General features: G+C 45.7%; 1 protein-coding gene across 1 annotated transcript; it reads left to right on the top strand.

Annotated features, from left to right (window-relative positions):
• Window positions 1-823: 823 nt before the first annotated feature.
• Window positions 824-14,624, top strand: LOC136517728 (uncharacterized). Its single transcript, XM_066511372.1, has 15 exons — window positions 824-1,010; window positions 1,475-2,129; window positions 2,235-2,547; window positions 2,772-2,918; window positions 3,015-3,103; window positions 3,187-3,279; window positions 3,806-3,932; window positions 4,668-4,732; window positions 4,808-4,979; window positions 5,889-6,107; window positions 6,229-6,276; window positions 6,393-6,539; window positions 12,633-12,715; window positions 13,940-14,055; window positions 14,160-14,624. The coding sequence occupies exons 2-15, from the start codon at window positions 1,525-1,527 to the stop codon at window positions 14,243-14,245; spliced, it is 2,310 nt and encodes a 769-aa protein (XP_066367469.1). The 5' UTR covers window positions 824-1,010; window positions 1,475-1,524; the 3' UTR covers window positions 14,246-14,624.
• The last annotated feature ends 1,502 nt before the right edge of the window (window positions 14,625-16,126 follow it).

Raw genomic sequence — 16,126 nt, forward strand, 5'->3', positions numbered from 1 at the left:
TCGCAACCTGGCACGAGTCCGTGGTAAGAAAAACAAACGATGAGATGGGAAATACTCTCTCCGTCCCATAAGAAAAGTCGCTATGAGACTCGTGCTGGTTAAAGTTTCTTAAGTTTGACTAGATTTATAGAAAATATTAGCAAAAATTTGTATCTCTAAATAAGTTTGTTAGGAAAATATATTCCAAGATCTATCCCATAATGATAATTATATACCGTAAATATTAATATTTTGTTATATATATTTGGTCAAAGCTGAAGATAATTGACTTCTTGGAAAACGAGAATGACTTTTTTATGGGATTGAGAGAGTAGAGGATAAGGGAGAGTAGAAAAGAAAATAAATAAACAAATAATTAAAATAAAAAATCTACTATATCATGATGAGAATCTGTTTAACAAATATTCTAAGGAAACAGCTTCAGCAACATCAATGAAGCTACTTGTGGAACCAGAACTAAAAAATCTGCTCCGAAACTCCAGATCCTTGGAATGTCCAATGTCAATTGGCAGGGCAGATTTCTATACACAAGTACACAAAGCCGTTCCACCCTAATGTCCTAAAAAAAAATGCTACAGTACCTGTCATATCGAATGTTTGTGACCCGTGCATGGAGTATTAAATGTAGACGGAAAAAAAACTAATTACACAGTTTGGTGGGAAATTACGAGACGAACGTTTTAAACCTAATTAATTCATATTTGAACATTATTTGTCAAATAAAAACGAACGTACTATATTAACCCCAAATTCCAAATTCTTGGAACGGCAAACACAACTTAAACCCCACAGGAGTGCGTGCAGCCTTTTCTTCTCTCCCGTTCATCCCGCGTCCGCTCTCTCTCTCTCTCTCTCGTGGGCCGTGGCGTTGAGTCGGCGACCGCCGCCACCCCCGTGCGCGCGCGCTCTCTCTCTCTCTCTCTCTCGTGGCGACGAGTGGGCAACCGCAGCCCGCCGCCGCCCTCGCCAGGTGCCCAGGTCGCCCTTCGGCAGCGACGAGCATCCACCAGGTATATGCCCACCTCTTCTCTTTCCTTCCTGCCGTGTGAAACTGAGCCCCCAAACCCTAACTTAAGCTATTTGTCCATTAGTATTTGAACTTGATCTAATTACAAGCTTATGTATGCACTCCTCCATACAAAAAATGGAGTATTAGTCCTACTAACTTCACTTTTTTGCAAAAATTATCGGGGGTCCACTCCTAGTAGCGAAGGAATTTCATCAAGATGAAACGGCCCTTGTCGATCCCAGTTATTGAACGATTAATTAGTTTTTTTTTTGTCTAGATATATTTGGGAAATTTAGCATTAGCGATTACTGAGTCTTGGCTACTCTGGGTTCTATATACACACTGAGGTTGTGAGGGTACCAAATTGGAGCCCAGTGAAATGATTAGTTAGTTTTTCCCTGTCATTATATGTAATTAAATTTACACTTTTTGAGTCTTTGCTTGAACCATTTTGGATTACTTCAGATTTGTACATGAGTGTGATCTTCCCATTGTGAAGTCGGAGGCAATCAAGTATGGCTTCAAGGGCAATCATTAGGAGAAGGAAGTATTTCTTGGATCATGTTAACACACCTATCATTTCATCGTCCGCCTTCTCTACCTTCCAACATGGAAGACTCGGTTTGGAGGTTGAGCCAAGAACAGAACAGCGATTTCTCAAGCATAGTTCTGGGGATTCCAAATGTGAGAAGGAGCAACACAGTATGAGTTTGATAAAAAAAGATCTACTAGGTCTTGGTAATGGGTTTCGGCAACGTCCAGCTTATGTGATTTCTCTTTCTCATGGTGGAATTGGAAAGAATGAATTTGGGTTGCCTTTGAGCTTGGGAGCTAGATCTTTGCTGCAGTCAGTCCGCACAGCATCAACTACAACTGCAGGGCAGCCTAAGATGGATACAGATGATGAACAGAGTGAGGACCAGAAGCAGAATAAAAAGAAAAAGGAGGCATCCCCAGAAGAATGTGATCAGGCTGTGGAAGGCCTAAGCACTGCAAAAGCTAAGGCTAAAGCTAAGCAGGTACAAGAATCTCTGAAGGTTGACCAATCAGTTATACAGAAGTTTTGGGCGAGAATTCTGGGTGTTGGTCCTGCTCTCCATGCTGTGGCTTCAATGAGCAGGTCTCAATTCCTTTTCTTTCCTACCTGAATGCATGATTATATAAGATGAATGATTGGTCTGTTTCTTCTGTAACTTATGAAACAATTTTTTGTTTGTTTGTTAAGGGCTGATTGGGCTGCAAAGCTTAAGCATTGGAAGGATGAATTTGTTTCTACACTGCAGCATTACTGGTTAGGGACAAAACTACTCTGGGCAGATGTTAGGATCTCATCAAGATTGCTGGTGAAACTTGCTGGTGGGAAGAGCCTTTCAAGAAGAGAGAGGCAACAGCTGACACGGACAACAGCAGATATCTTCAGGCTGGTCCCGTTTGCTGTGTTCATCATTGTTCCATTCATGGAATTCTTACTGCCAGTCTTCCTCAAGTTGTTTCCAAACATGCTTCCATCAACTTTCCAGGACAAAATGAAAGAAGAGGTATGTTCTTGACTATTTGTAAGTTGCAACTACCTGAAATTATGTTGCTTGTGTCTCCGCAAGTGAAATACTACTGTATGCTTAAGTCACGAACCATATCTAATAAACTATTAATTATTGTTTCGATTGATTAGCATACCCTATTGGTGCCATTTGTATGGAAACCACAAGCACTATCATAGTGCAATCTGATTGGCTCACGGGTGCTTCTTTTTCCTCTACAGGAGGGACTAAAAAGGAAATTGAAAGCAAGAATGGAGTATGCAAAATTTTTGCAAGATACCGCAAAAGAAATGGCAAAGGAAGTTCAGACATCTCGTAGCGGAGAAACAAAACAGACAGCTGAAGATCTGGACGAATTTTTGAATAAGGTATAAGTTTCTTTGTGTGCTCTGTTGTCTCTGGAATAACTATGCATAGTGAACTACTTTCTCTATTATTGATTGGATAATGTGCCTTGAGATCAGGTTAGGAGAGGTGAACGTGTCTCTAATGATGAAATCTTGAATTTCGCAAAGCTATTCAATGATGAACTTACTCTGGATAACATGAGCAGGTTAGATATTCCTTTAGTAACTGTATAAATTCATATTCACAATTACACTAGTGACTAAACAGTTGGTTGGCACTATCCTGCAGACCACGCTTGGTTAATATGTGCAAATATATGGGTATCCGGCCTTTTGGTACAGACCACTACTTGAGGTTCATGCTTCGCAAAAAACTGCAAGAGTAAGTATTTAAATGAAGGGGTTAACTGAATGCTTATGCATTCTTATCTGCATATGCCAATATAACAGAATTGGTTAATTTTGTATATCAAACAGTGATGGGAACTTGTGGTTGATACTATCTTGTAGACAGCTCACCTAATCAATTATCAAAACAGAAAGTTTTGTTTCTAGTTAGTGGGACTACTGATAGAAAATTCATGCATTACTTTCAAGAAAAGACTTTGCAATGGGCAGTGTTTCTGTGGCCATGTAAACTTAGCAGACATTTGGAATCATCTTCATTTTGTTTATGTTTAACTCTCCATGCCACAGTGTTTTTTTGTTAGTCAAATAGCACTTTAGGTTCAACACCTAGATTTGTTTTCTGTCTATATAAAGAAGTTCATGATTTCTTCTTTCTTCGGTTTAGTTGGTAGTTGTTTTTCTGTCTGTTTTGTTGGTGTTTTTTTAGATTCATCGAGTTTGAACTTAAAATGCTGGTGCGAAATATCTGCTTATTTTGTTAATATTCCTTATCGTTTCAGCATTAAGAATGATGATAAGCTGATTCAAGCCGAGGGAGTGGAATCTCTCTCTGAAGAAGAGCTCCGGCAAGCCTGCCAGGAACGTGGTCATCTAGGCTTGCTGTCAACTGAAGAGATGCGCCAACAGGTTTGTTGCATTATGATGTGCACATGATCACAGTTATTTGAGCCATCAGTTCTTGTTCCACACTACAAAACACACTTATCTTTTTGAGACAGATTTTCAGCACTTCTCCATTATTGCCCACCATTTAATATACCCTTCATTTAATTGCAACAACACATGCATAGTTAATTATTTCTGATGTACCTAGCCATCCCAGCAACTGTGAATTTGATCCTTTTTAACATGGTCATGCCTTAGCACACTGTGTCAAGAATTGGAATGGTACGATGATATGGAATAAGTGAATAACACATGATATGGAATGGAGTGTTATTCACGTTGACTTAGCTCACTGTTTTATCAAAGAATGCATGTTTTCTCTCTTTCTTTTTGGCTAACTTTAAGGACCTCTATAAGCTGCTCAGGGCCATGTTTGCTTCTCTTAGTGGCTGTTTTCTCGTTCTTTTCTCGTCTCTTCTCTCTGTTAAATGAAATGTTATGTTTTAGAGTTTGTTTGCTCCAAAAGGCTATTTGTAAAATATGTCCCAAGTCTGATGTACTGTTGAAGGAAAGTACAACCAGCCCCAGCTTTGACTTTGTGTTAAACACATCTGACTATCTGAGTTGTATTGCTTGGCTTTTATTTTTTTTAACCATAAGTGTAACTCAATGATACTAAAATCTGGTATATATAGCAGCTGTGTAGAATTTTAGATGCATGATAAACTGTACCAATAAATTTCATTTTGCACCCAGCTCCGAGACTGGTTGGACCTCTCACTTAATCATGCTGTGCCATCTTCACTTCTTATACTTTCAAGGTAAGTTTGGTTGATATTTCCTTCTAGTGTTATTACCACTCGTGCTTGCATTCTTATATTTGGTAATACTTTTAGAGCCTTTACTGTGTCTGGGAGAATGAAGCCTGAGGAGGCTGTTGTAGCAACACTATCTTCTCTACCAGATGAAGTTGTGGATACAGTTGGGACAGTATTGCCATCTGAAGATTCGGTTTCTGAGAGGAGGAGAAAATTAGAATTCCTTGAGATGCAGGAAGAACTTATCAAGGTGATATAGAACTTTAGACTGAAACATGTTCTTTTTCTTAGCTTCTTGTTACCATTATATTTGAGTAGGTCTTCTGTGGGAGTAATGCTGTGTATCTGATAGAGAACTTCCATCCACTGAATGTGCACCTCATAGTTTTGTTATTTAAGTTTCATCCAGTCCAGAAAGACACATTTATCTTAAGTAGTTAAGCCATAGATTAGTATTTTCTAACAACCCAACTTTATATGCACCCTGGATATTCTGATATTTTGAAATGCCAACTTCGTATACTGGTGTTTTGCTGTGACCTTGCTGAATCACATGCTTGAATTTCTTAGGATTTCCTGTTTGTATTTTATCATGTGACAAAGTTACAAAGGTAGATTTCAATAGACTGATATTGGGCCCAATCCCTTCTGATTGGCAAATGAACTAAAGCTTATTTGAAGGGATTGGGCCTAATCCCACTATATCCAAACAAGCCATTAATATGCCTCAGTGGCTCAAGTCCATGGTTTATGCTATTTCACGGGTCAAGTGGAACTTGTTCATTAGAAGAACTAATTTGAAAACGTTTTTATAATAGAACTCAGTTTTGATGTCTCAGTGTATGGTTTATACATTCCTTGCTCTCGATCTATTAAGCTCACCTAAACTCCTTTGAGATTCATATTAGATTTAATGTAGAGTGTTCTTATCTTTTCTCAATAAAATGGCTGAAGGCTTGTTCAGACAAACAATTCCACATGTGGATTGGAGCGGGTGTGTGTGTGTGTTTTGTCTGAGCAAGCCCTGAATGGGATCTGTTAATGCAGCTTGCTTAAAAAAAATCTAGGATACGAATTCATATTTGTTTATCGTTATATAATCATTTTTATTATGTTGCAAATCTGTGCTGTTGATGTTCTGCGTATAAAAACCATTCAGGAGGAAGAGAAAAAAAAAGAGAAAGAAGAAAAGGCAAAACAAAAGAAAGAAGAGGAGGCAAAGATGAAAGAACCAGACACTGCTGAAGAAGATTTAGCTTTGAAGGAAATGACTGATGCTACTGCTAGGGAAGAAGAAGAACTGAGAAAAGCGAAAGAACATGACAAGGAAAAGCTCTGTAATATCAGCCGTGCATTGGCTGTGCTCGCATCTGCCTCTGTATGATCCTAGTCTATGCGTATTCTTTTATTAGTAAATGTACATATGGACACTAATAGCACCATTGTTCTAGAACAATTGTCTGTCTGACCTTTTTCCAACTTCCATCTCTACATTGCAGTCTGTTAGCAAGGAGCGTCAAGAGTTCCTGAGCCTTGTCAATAAAGAGGTACAGTGTGAATTGTGATTAAAGCAACAATTATTCATGCATTCACCTTTCAGTTATAACAAATAATGCATCATGGAGGTTTAATAGGATTTAGCTGTCCAAATGTCCCAATGCAGATAGAGCTATATAACTCCATGCTCGAAAAAGAGGGTACTGAAGGTGAAGAAGAAGCTAAAAAAGCATATATAGCTGCTAGGGAAGAGCCAGACCATGATGCTGAGGTCGCTGCAGAAGAAAAGGTCTCGTCAGCGCTGATTGAGAAGGTAAGAAATCCTCTTAATGCGTGTTATAGCCATAGTTAAAATTTACAAATATCACCTTTGATGTGTTTTCAGAGGTAAGTGTTTTTGGATATTTCCCTTAAAAACTATAAATAGATGTCTGAAAAGTTTAGAGATAAGACTGCAAACTTTTGCTTGACTTACAGACAGTTCTACCAATAGTCCAATATCAAATGATTGTAACTTTGGCCTATTATTGATGATACTTAACAGTTACTACCCTTTGTTTTTAAATTTCAAGGATGTCGAATGTCTGTACATCTTAAAAAGCCTGATCAAAATTTCCTAATAGAGCTGTTGTATTTTTTTGAATCTTTAGTTGGTAGCTACTTAGAGATAATAATCATATCAAATGGGTCTAGTTGGTAAGGATACCAAACTCGCTGGCTGTGTCGACATTCTAGAATGCTACAAAAAGAAACATGCACCACTTGATTCTGGTGATGTGAGCCAATTAGTTTATACTGTAAACCGCTGAGGAAGAGGTATATAATAACATAAACGGTTCAAAAATGAATCCACTTCACATAAATTTATACTGTAGTTATCTTTTTTTTTAGAAAGGACGGCAAAAGCTTTGCCGCTATTTTTATTAGACGATGAAAAAGAAAAACAAATGCCGGCTATTAGACATGTATTGTAGACATGTATAGTCCTGTATACGTTGTATCTGGATGTGATGTAATCCAAGCCCCATTGGGCTATATATATGAAAGGTCACCCCCCCTAAGAGGGGGTGTGGTGTTTCCTACATTTATCTCTACATGGTATCATTCACAATCAGACCCTAGCCCTCTGCTTCCGCCCCTTTCTAACCTCGCACGCGCGATTAGCGCTCGCTACTCCTCGTGATCGTGCCTCCCCCTCGGCTCGCGACCGCGCCTCACGCGCCCCTCCGCGCGTGAGACACTCACACCCGTCCACCCTTCCCGACGGCGCTCCTTCACCCCTCCCTCCCGATGGCCACCAGCACCACACCAGCCACCAGAGACGGCACCATGCCAGCAGTCGGCGCCGGCACCCTGCCAGCCATCGGCGCTGGCACCGTGGGTGCCGCTGGCGCCGACCTTGCAGCCCCGCTGCCGCTGATCGTGGCTCATCCCTACGCCACAGTCAACGTCAAGTCCCATGTCCCAATCATGTTGGAACTCACCTCCAACTACTCAAAGTGGGCGTTCTTCTTCAAGTCGCTGTGCGGGAAATTCGGGCTTCGCTCGCACATCGACGGCACCGCTCCTCCTCAACCTGATGACCCGCAGTGGGACGCTGCGGAGTGCCGCGTTCGCGTCTGGCTCTCCGGCTCCGTCGACGACTCCGTCCTCGACCTCGCCATGGAGGACGTTGATCCCACCGCCCGTGATCTGTGGGTGGCCATCGAGGGGATCTTCCGCGCCAACAGGGAGCCACGTGCCATCTTCCTCCTCAACGAGTTCCACTCCATGGTACAAGGTGACTCCACCATCTCCACCTACTGCCAGCGCCTCAAGATCAAGGCCGTCGCCCTCCGTGACATCGGCCACCATGTGGAGGATTCGCAGCTCGTCCTCGCTCTCCTGCGTGGCCTCAACCCTCGCTTCTCCAACACCGCCGATGACATCGCCAACTTCGCCGTTCTTCCCACGTTCGCCAGAGCCCATGACATGCTGGTTCTCAAGGAACTTCGCTTTGCCAACGACGTGAAGACCGTCGTCAACACCGCCGTCCTCGCTGCAGCCCGGTCTGGCCGCACCAGCCCGGGCGAGTGCTGCTCCACCACCGTCGTGGCCACCTCTGGTGGCTCCTACAACCCCCACATCAGCTGCTACGACAGCGGCAACAGGGCGGCGGCGGCGGGAAAGGCAAGGGCAAGGGCAAGGGCAAGGGCAAGGGCAAGCGCGGTCCGGGTGGCGGTCAGCCCCGCAGCGGTGCTGCTGGCGCCCCTCAGCAGGTCGGCCAGTACAGGCCCATTGGTCCTTGGATCTGCTACAACCCGTGGGCTCCGCAGGGCCCTCCTCCGGCTCAACAGGGCCTAGCGGCTGGCGCCTAGGTGTCCTCGGCGCGCCCCCTCAGGCCCGCACGGCGTTCGTGCCCGTGCATCCTCCGACGACCTTCGCACCGCTTCAGTTCTCCCAGCCGGCTCCTATGTGGAACCAGGCTGGCCTCGTCGCCGCGCTCAACCAGATGCATCTCCAGGACTAGCAGCCCTGGGTGATGGATTCCGGTGCTTCCTCTCATGAGCTCTTCGGATGGTATACTTCTTTCCCGCCATCCTTCTCATTCCTCCATTACTGTTGGCAATGGTCACACACTTCCTATTTCCTGTCGTGGCGAGTCTATCCTTCACACACCAGTGTCCAATTTTCCACTTCATAATGTTCTAGTTGTTCCATCCCTAGTGCACAATTTGCTCTCAGTTCGTCAGTTCACTAGAGATTACAACTGTTCTATCGAATTTGACGCTCTTGGTTTTTCTGTCAAGGATATCCAGACCCGGCGCGTGATGCTTCGCTGCAATAGTGCCGGCGATCTTTACACCATTCCCACTACACCTCCCGCTCCACACGCCAGCATCGCCATCTCCACCGACCTCTGGCATCACCGTCTTGGTCATCCCAGCTCCGCCACCATAGATACTCTTCGCCATAGTGCGACCATCAGTTGTAATAATGTAGCGCATACTCTATGTAGCTCCACCACCATGTCAGCTTGGCAAACATGTGCGGCTTCCTTTTTCAAATTCCAGTTCTTTTAGCACTATGCCTTTTGAACTCATTCATTGTGATGTGTGGACATCTCCTGTTGCCAGTATTTCGGGCTTTCAATATTACCTCATTTTACTTGATGATTTTACTCATTTCTGTTGGACTTTTCCCCTCGTTCGCAAATCTGAGGTTGCAGCCCATATCACAAAATTTTGCAACTATGTCTCCATACAATTCAGCCTCGCCATCAAAGCCATCCAGGCCGATAACGGCACTGAATTTGTAAACAATACCCTCGAGACTCTTTTTGCCTCTCGTGGTATTCATTTACGCCTTTCGTGTCCATATACTTCCCCACAAAATGGCAAGGCCAAACGCATCCTTCGCACACTGAACAACATTAGCCGCACCATGCTCATTCATGCGCACCTGCCCGCACCCTATTGGGCTGAGGCGCTCGCCACAGCGACATACTTGCTGAACCGGCGCCTGTGTTCCGCCGTTCGCAATGCCATCCCCTATGCTCTACTCTACAACAAAACACCCGATTACTCTCATCTTCGAGTTTTTGGGTGCCTCTGCTATCCCAACATGACCGCCACGACTCGCCACAAGCTCGCCCCTCGGTCCACAGCTTGTGTATTCCTTGGCTATCCCTCCTCCCACAAGGGGTACCACTGTCTCGATCTCTCAACGCGGCGCATCATCATCTCACGTCACGTTGTGTTTGATGAGACTTGTTTTCCCTTCGGGCTTTACCCTTCCGGGTCCCCGCCGAGCGACCTGGATTTCTTGCTTGTAGGTACTGTCTCGGCATGACTCCCCGCGGCCGCTCCGTTGCATGTTGACGTCGCGCGACCCCGCTCTTCTCAGGCGGTCCTGGAGAAGCTGCAGGACGACCCTGCTATCCTCTTCCGCGGCTCTGTGGTGGCTGCCGTCCCACCACCACCTGCAGTCGCCCTCGCTCCACCGGCCCGGGACTTCCACCTGACGTACAGCCGACGTCCCCGGGCCTCTACGACAGCACCAGCAGCCGCGCAGGCTGCTCGGGCACCTGCGCCGGCACCAACTCCGGAGCAGCCTGCATCACCGCCTGCCGCCGTGCAGCTTGCCACCCCACCGCCCGTGTCCGTGCAGCCTGCTCCGGCGCCGGTCGTGCCGGCCCCTGCACCAGCACCTGCGCCACCGGCCTCCCGGATGGTCACCCGGTCACAGACTGGAACTCTTCGCCAGGTCCAGCACTTCGGTTTCTCCGCCACGCACTCCGTCGTCTCGCCAGTACCGGCGAACTACAGGAGCGCCTTGGCCGACCCTCAGTGGAGGGCTGCCATGGCCGAGGGGTACAAGGCGCTCGTTGATAACGGGACTTGGCGCCTCGTCCCTCTTCCCCCCGGCGCCAATATTGTGACGGGCAAGTGGATTTTCAAACACAAATTCCACTCAGACGGTTCCCTTGCCCGCCACAAGGCACGCTGGGTGGTTCGCGGCTTCTCCCAGCGCCACGGCGTCGACTACAACGAGACGTTTAGCCCCGTCATCAAGCCGGCCACGATCCGCGTTGTCCTCAGCCTTGCTGCTTCACATTCCTGGCCAATCCACTAGCTTGACGTGAAGAATGCCTTCCTCCACGGTCATCTGGCGGAGACCGTGTACTGCCAACAGCCTCCTGGCTTCGTCGACCCTGCTCACCCTGACGATGTTTATCTTCTGTAGCGCTCTTTGTATGGCCTGAAAGAGACTCCTCGGGCCTGGTACCAGCGGTTCGCCGCCTACCTCAGGCTCCTCGGCTTCGTCGCCTTTGTCTCCGACACGTCCCTCTTTGTGCTCAAAGAGGGGGACGCCATCGCCTACCTGCTCCTGTACGTCGACGACATCATCCTTACAGCTTCTTCGACTGCCCTCCTGCAGTGCATCATGGCGTCTCCACTCTGAGTTCGCCATGACGGACCTCGGCGACTTGCACCACTTCCTCGGCATTGCCGTCACGCGCTCGCCACAGGGGCTCTTCCTCTCCCAGTGCCAGTATGCTGTGGACCTTCTAAAGCGGGCGGGCATGGTCGAGTGTCACTCTACCTCCACACCAGTTGACACTCGGGCCAAGCTCTCTGCCACCGACGGCGCTCCGTTCGCCAATCCCTCACAGTATTGGAGTCTCGCCGGCGCCCTACAGTACCTGACGCTCACCCGTCCCGAGCTTGCCTCGTGGTTCAGCAGGTGTGCCTCTTCATGCATGATCCCCGTGAGCCTCATCTCGCGTTGATCAAGCGCATCCTCTGCTACGTGAAGGGCACTTTGTCCACTGGCATCCACCTCAGCTCCGGGCCGGTTGACTCCCTCACCGTGTACTCCGATGCGGACTGGGCGGGCTGTCTAGACTCCAGGCGCTCTACGTCCGGCTACCGCGTCTTCCTCGGCGACAATCTGGTCTCTTGGTCATCCAAGCGCCAGACGATGGTGTCCCGTTCCAGTGCTGAGGCTGAGTACCGCGCAGTTGCGCATGCCGTCGCCGAGTGCTGTTGGCTTCGTCAGCTTCTTTAGGAGCTCCACGCACCTATTGCTTCTGCGACCGTCGTGTATTGCGACAATGTCAGCGTTGTCTATATGATTGCTAATCCTGTCCACCATCGTCGCACGAAGCACATTGAGGCCGACATTCACTTCGTCCGCGACAAGGTTGCCTTGGGACAGGTTCGGGTGCTCCATGTCCCCACGACACATCAGTTCGCGGACATCATGACCAAAGGCTTACCTGTACAGCTGTTCACTGACTTTAGGTCTAGTCTTTGCGTCCGAAATCCTCCCGCTGTGACTGCGGGCGGGCATTAGACGTGTATAGTCCTGTATACGTTGTATCTGGACATGATGTAATCCAAGCCCCATTGGGCTATATATATGAAAGGTCACCCCCCTAAGAGGGTGTGTGGTGTTTCCCTACATTTATCTCTCTACACCGGCCCAGTTTTTTGAGTGGAAACCGGGCCCAAAAAGAAAAACAAGTGCTGGCACATAAATAAATTTATACTCTAGTGTAGTTATCGATGGTACTACTATTTGCATATTCTCCATATACTGCCGTCATCTTCATGCTTGAGGAAAATCCTGGACATGCATCAACTAAGATTTAAGTTGGTCATTTACTCTGTCTTTTTGTAGGTTTTATAACTTAATCTATTTGGTCACTTAAACTAAGCCTATAACGAACTAAAGTGGAGGGAGTATGAGGATCTAATCTCACTAGCAAAGCTAAAGCCTTAAAGGATATCTAGTTTCATAAATGATTTCTGCATTTAACCCTCACAAGGAGGAGGCGCAAACTACCAGTGGTATTGGTTATTTACGATTAAGAGATTGGTTATTCACTTGCACATATGTTTTACACTTTTACTGCATTCAGGTTGATGCTATGCTTCAAGAATTAGAAAAGGAGATTGATGATGTGGATGCACAAATTGGAAACCGATGGCAACTTCTTGATAGGTATGGTGCTTCTATGTTGAAAGTTGTTTAATGTTGCATAATAGTCGGCCAGTCCATTTTTTAGCTCTTAAGTACCCACTTATCTGGATTCGCAATATTGTTTTGTACATTTTTCAGTTGCAGTAGGTTGTTACCCTGTTGCCCCTTAGCAGCACATTTGTTTGGCCACCTTTTTCTGTAATTTACCGGACTATCTCCATTGAATCAATATTCCTGTTTGGTCCATGTGGAAGTCACCGTCATATTGTTTCATATTGCTGAAGCCTGAATAAGATATGCGAGACATTGTTTACCAAGCAGAACTGCAATTTAGGGTTGGGTAAAAAAATGAAATCAAACGATCAAGACTTTGGGTTATGGTTCTTAGATCGGTTCCTGCCTTTAGGGAACTGAATTTTTTCATAGATCTCAGTCTGATTGCTTGGTTACCTGAATGGCCATTTGACCCATCCCACCCCAGCACTGTACCCTAGTCCCCACTATTAAATCCCCACTCCGGCTCCCAGTCCCAGAATACTAGTCCTAGCCACTAATACCCCAAGTGCGCACAACCAGCAGCACCAAGGCACCAAGCTTGGCATGTGAACCATACAACATAGCTGGCCAATGGTCCGTGCGGTGCACATGGCTGCACCTCTGGCCCACGATACACGTGGCTTTGTGCTGCTTCCTCCATACACGGTTCTCTTCTGCTCCCCCCATAGCCATGCCCCAAAGGATATACGAAAGGGAGATTGGGAGATGATTTGTTGATTGGATGTAAGAAAAGGGGTAAATGAGGCTGGAATGGGGGTTAGTGTTGATTTGGGATGAGAGAGTGAACTTGAAGACGAAGCTAGGATGGGGTTTGGTGTTGATTGGATGAACAAGTGCTCCTGTTTTCTTCGGTGCTCTTGGGGAAGAAGTGCTCATGCTTTGTGCTATTGTACCTACAAGTGCTGAGTTCGGTCAGCTTCAGTCTGAACAGGATACCTAACCGTTCCCTGTTTTCCTGGCAAACACCTCGGTTCTCATTTTGCAAAGGCCTTTTAAAAAACTGAATTACCGGAACCAAGTTGCCAGTTGGGATCGTACACCCAGCCTACTGTCTGTCCCAATAATAAACTTATGCCTATGAGTGCTTCTCCTGTACGAGGTGGAAACCTTGGTGTTTACACGTTTTGACCAAAATCATCTTGCACATGTGTCATCGCTATGTTGATCTAATTCGCCGTTCATGTGCAGGGACCTCGATGGTAAGGTGACTCCCGAGGAGGTGGCCGCCGCCGCAGCCTATCTGAAGGACACCATCGGGAAGGAAGGCGTGCAAGAGCTCATCAGCAACCTTTCGAAGGACAAAGGTCCGTTCACACCCCTGACACCTGTAGGCTGTTCACTCTAGCTTTGTAGCAAATGCCCGATTTTCTCATTGTGTTCTGTTTTTTTTTTATTTGTGTGCCTACAGAAGGAAAGATCCTCGTGGAAGATATTGTGAGGCTAGCATCGCAAACAGAGGAACACAACGATGAGGAAGAGGAAGCACGGCAGTAGGTGGAAACAGCCCGAGTATCTAGATGGGTGGACTACAATTTCTGGAACAAATCTATGAACATCTCGGTTACTCATGGCTGTGCCTTGTTAATCAAAAGGCAGTACAGCCGTTTTTGGTGCCCCTAGGCAGAGACCCCGGTAGAATGACTCGTTGCTGTAAAAATAGTTTGACATGCATATAAGTTATACGGTACTCGGCAGAGTTGTGGTTCGGCAGGTTGTTCGCAACCGAAATTTTGGCTGGTTGCTGTGGAAGTGGAAATACAGTTCGGTTGGTCTTAAGCTACCCTCAATTCTGAAAATATTTAGTCTTGTCTTGAATCTTAAAATAGCTGGTGTCTAATGGACATGGATTAGGATGTTTATGTGTTTATTAGTGTGTTATAGTTTTATAATCCCTTGGTATTCCTTGGGTACATATGAAATCTTTCTATGCCGTTAGTTCGTCTATAACGTGACGTTGGACATTGAAACATGTCACTGACACCAGTAGCAGAGTCTAGTGTAGGAAGACACGAAGCACCGATGAAAGGATGAAATTTTAGATTTAGTCAGAGTCAAAGTAACTAACTTCAATTTGATTGAGTTTATAAATAATTTATTTATTAACATTTAAGTCTACAAATAGATACATTTTATGAAAATATAAGAATATTTATTTAGTGTGATAAGTATTAATATTTTTAAATAAATGAGCACTCTCCTAAGCCACTTGCTTTTTTTTGAGCAAATCCTAGGTCACTTGTGATTGAGTTTTTTTTTAGCATAATAGACCTTTATTATTCTTCATAAGAAGTACAAATGCCATTAGACGAAGATACAAATCAAACATATCTCCCTAAATTAGCATAGATGCAACTCCTAGCAAGATTATGAGCATCCACATTTGATCGTCTCCTCTCATGGATGAACTCGACAAATCTGAAATCATTCGATCTAACTCTAATTTCCTGGACAATGGCCCCATTCGGCTTACCCAGAAACCGGCTTGTTTTTTTAGCGGAAACAATGTTTTTCTCTCACAACAATTCAGGCAGAATAGTGTTTTCAGCCAGTTTCAGCCAAGTTTCAGCAAGCCGAACGGGGCCAAATGTGCCCATAAGAGCCCATACTACCTTCACGTATGCTTGCAACAACTCCAGCATTGTCACATGCCACTCTGAAGTCCTAAAGTAGCAAGTCGCTAGCAAGAGGCAGGCCTTCTTTACATGATATCGCCTCCACCGTCTCTGGCTCCAAGCTTCCTTCCATCACTACCGCCGAGGCCCCCAAGAAGCGTCCAGCAAAGTCACTTGCAACAGCTACAGCGGCGACAATTCCTGAGTTCTTAGCCAAGGCTACATCAACGTTAATCTTCATTAGCCCCGCTGGGGGAGGAATCCAGCGAGTGTTGCTGCTCTGAACAGCGGGTCAATCCTTCACTTTTGGTTGCACCAATTGGAGATCAGCTACAAAACTAATGACAAAATTATGAGTCGAGAGTGGACTTTGATAAATATATTCATGAATAGCTTTCCTTCTAGCATACCAAATAGCCCAAAAGGTCACGGTGACCGGGATTAGGTCCTTATGCTTCAGGGATTGCATCACTGCTGCCAACCAGCCCTTTGCATCCTGATCGTCAATACAACAAATGTGCTCAGTTATCTCATCCTTCTCCAACGCCCAGACACAGCGAGCCATATTACACTCAAGGAGAGAGTGCCGCCATGAATCTTCAGCACCACAGATGGGGCACTGCAACACCCTCGGTGTTACACCCTAAACCAACTACTAAACCACCTCATGAGCATCATGTTTATGTGTTAGAACATGTGGGAAAGTGAAAATAGAATTTTGGTTGTACTAAAAATGCCCAATGAAGATTTAGTTACGAAAGGT

Source organism: Miscanthus floridulus, chromosome 17 (assembly GCF_019320115.1).
Source record: "Miscanthus floridulus cultivar M001 chromosome 17, ASM1932011v1, whole genome shotgun sequence".
Taxonomy (NCBI): domain Eukaryota; kingdom Viridiplantae; phylum Streptophyta; class Magnoliopsida; order Poales; family Poaceae; genus Miscanthus; species Miscanthus floridulus.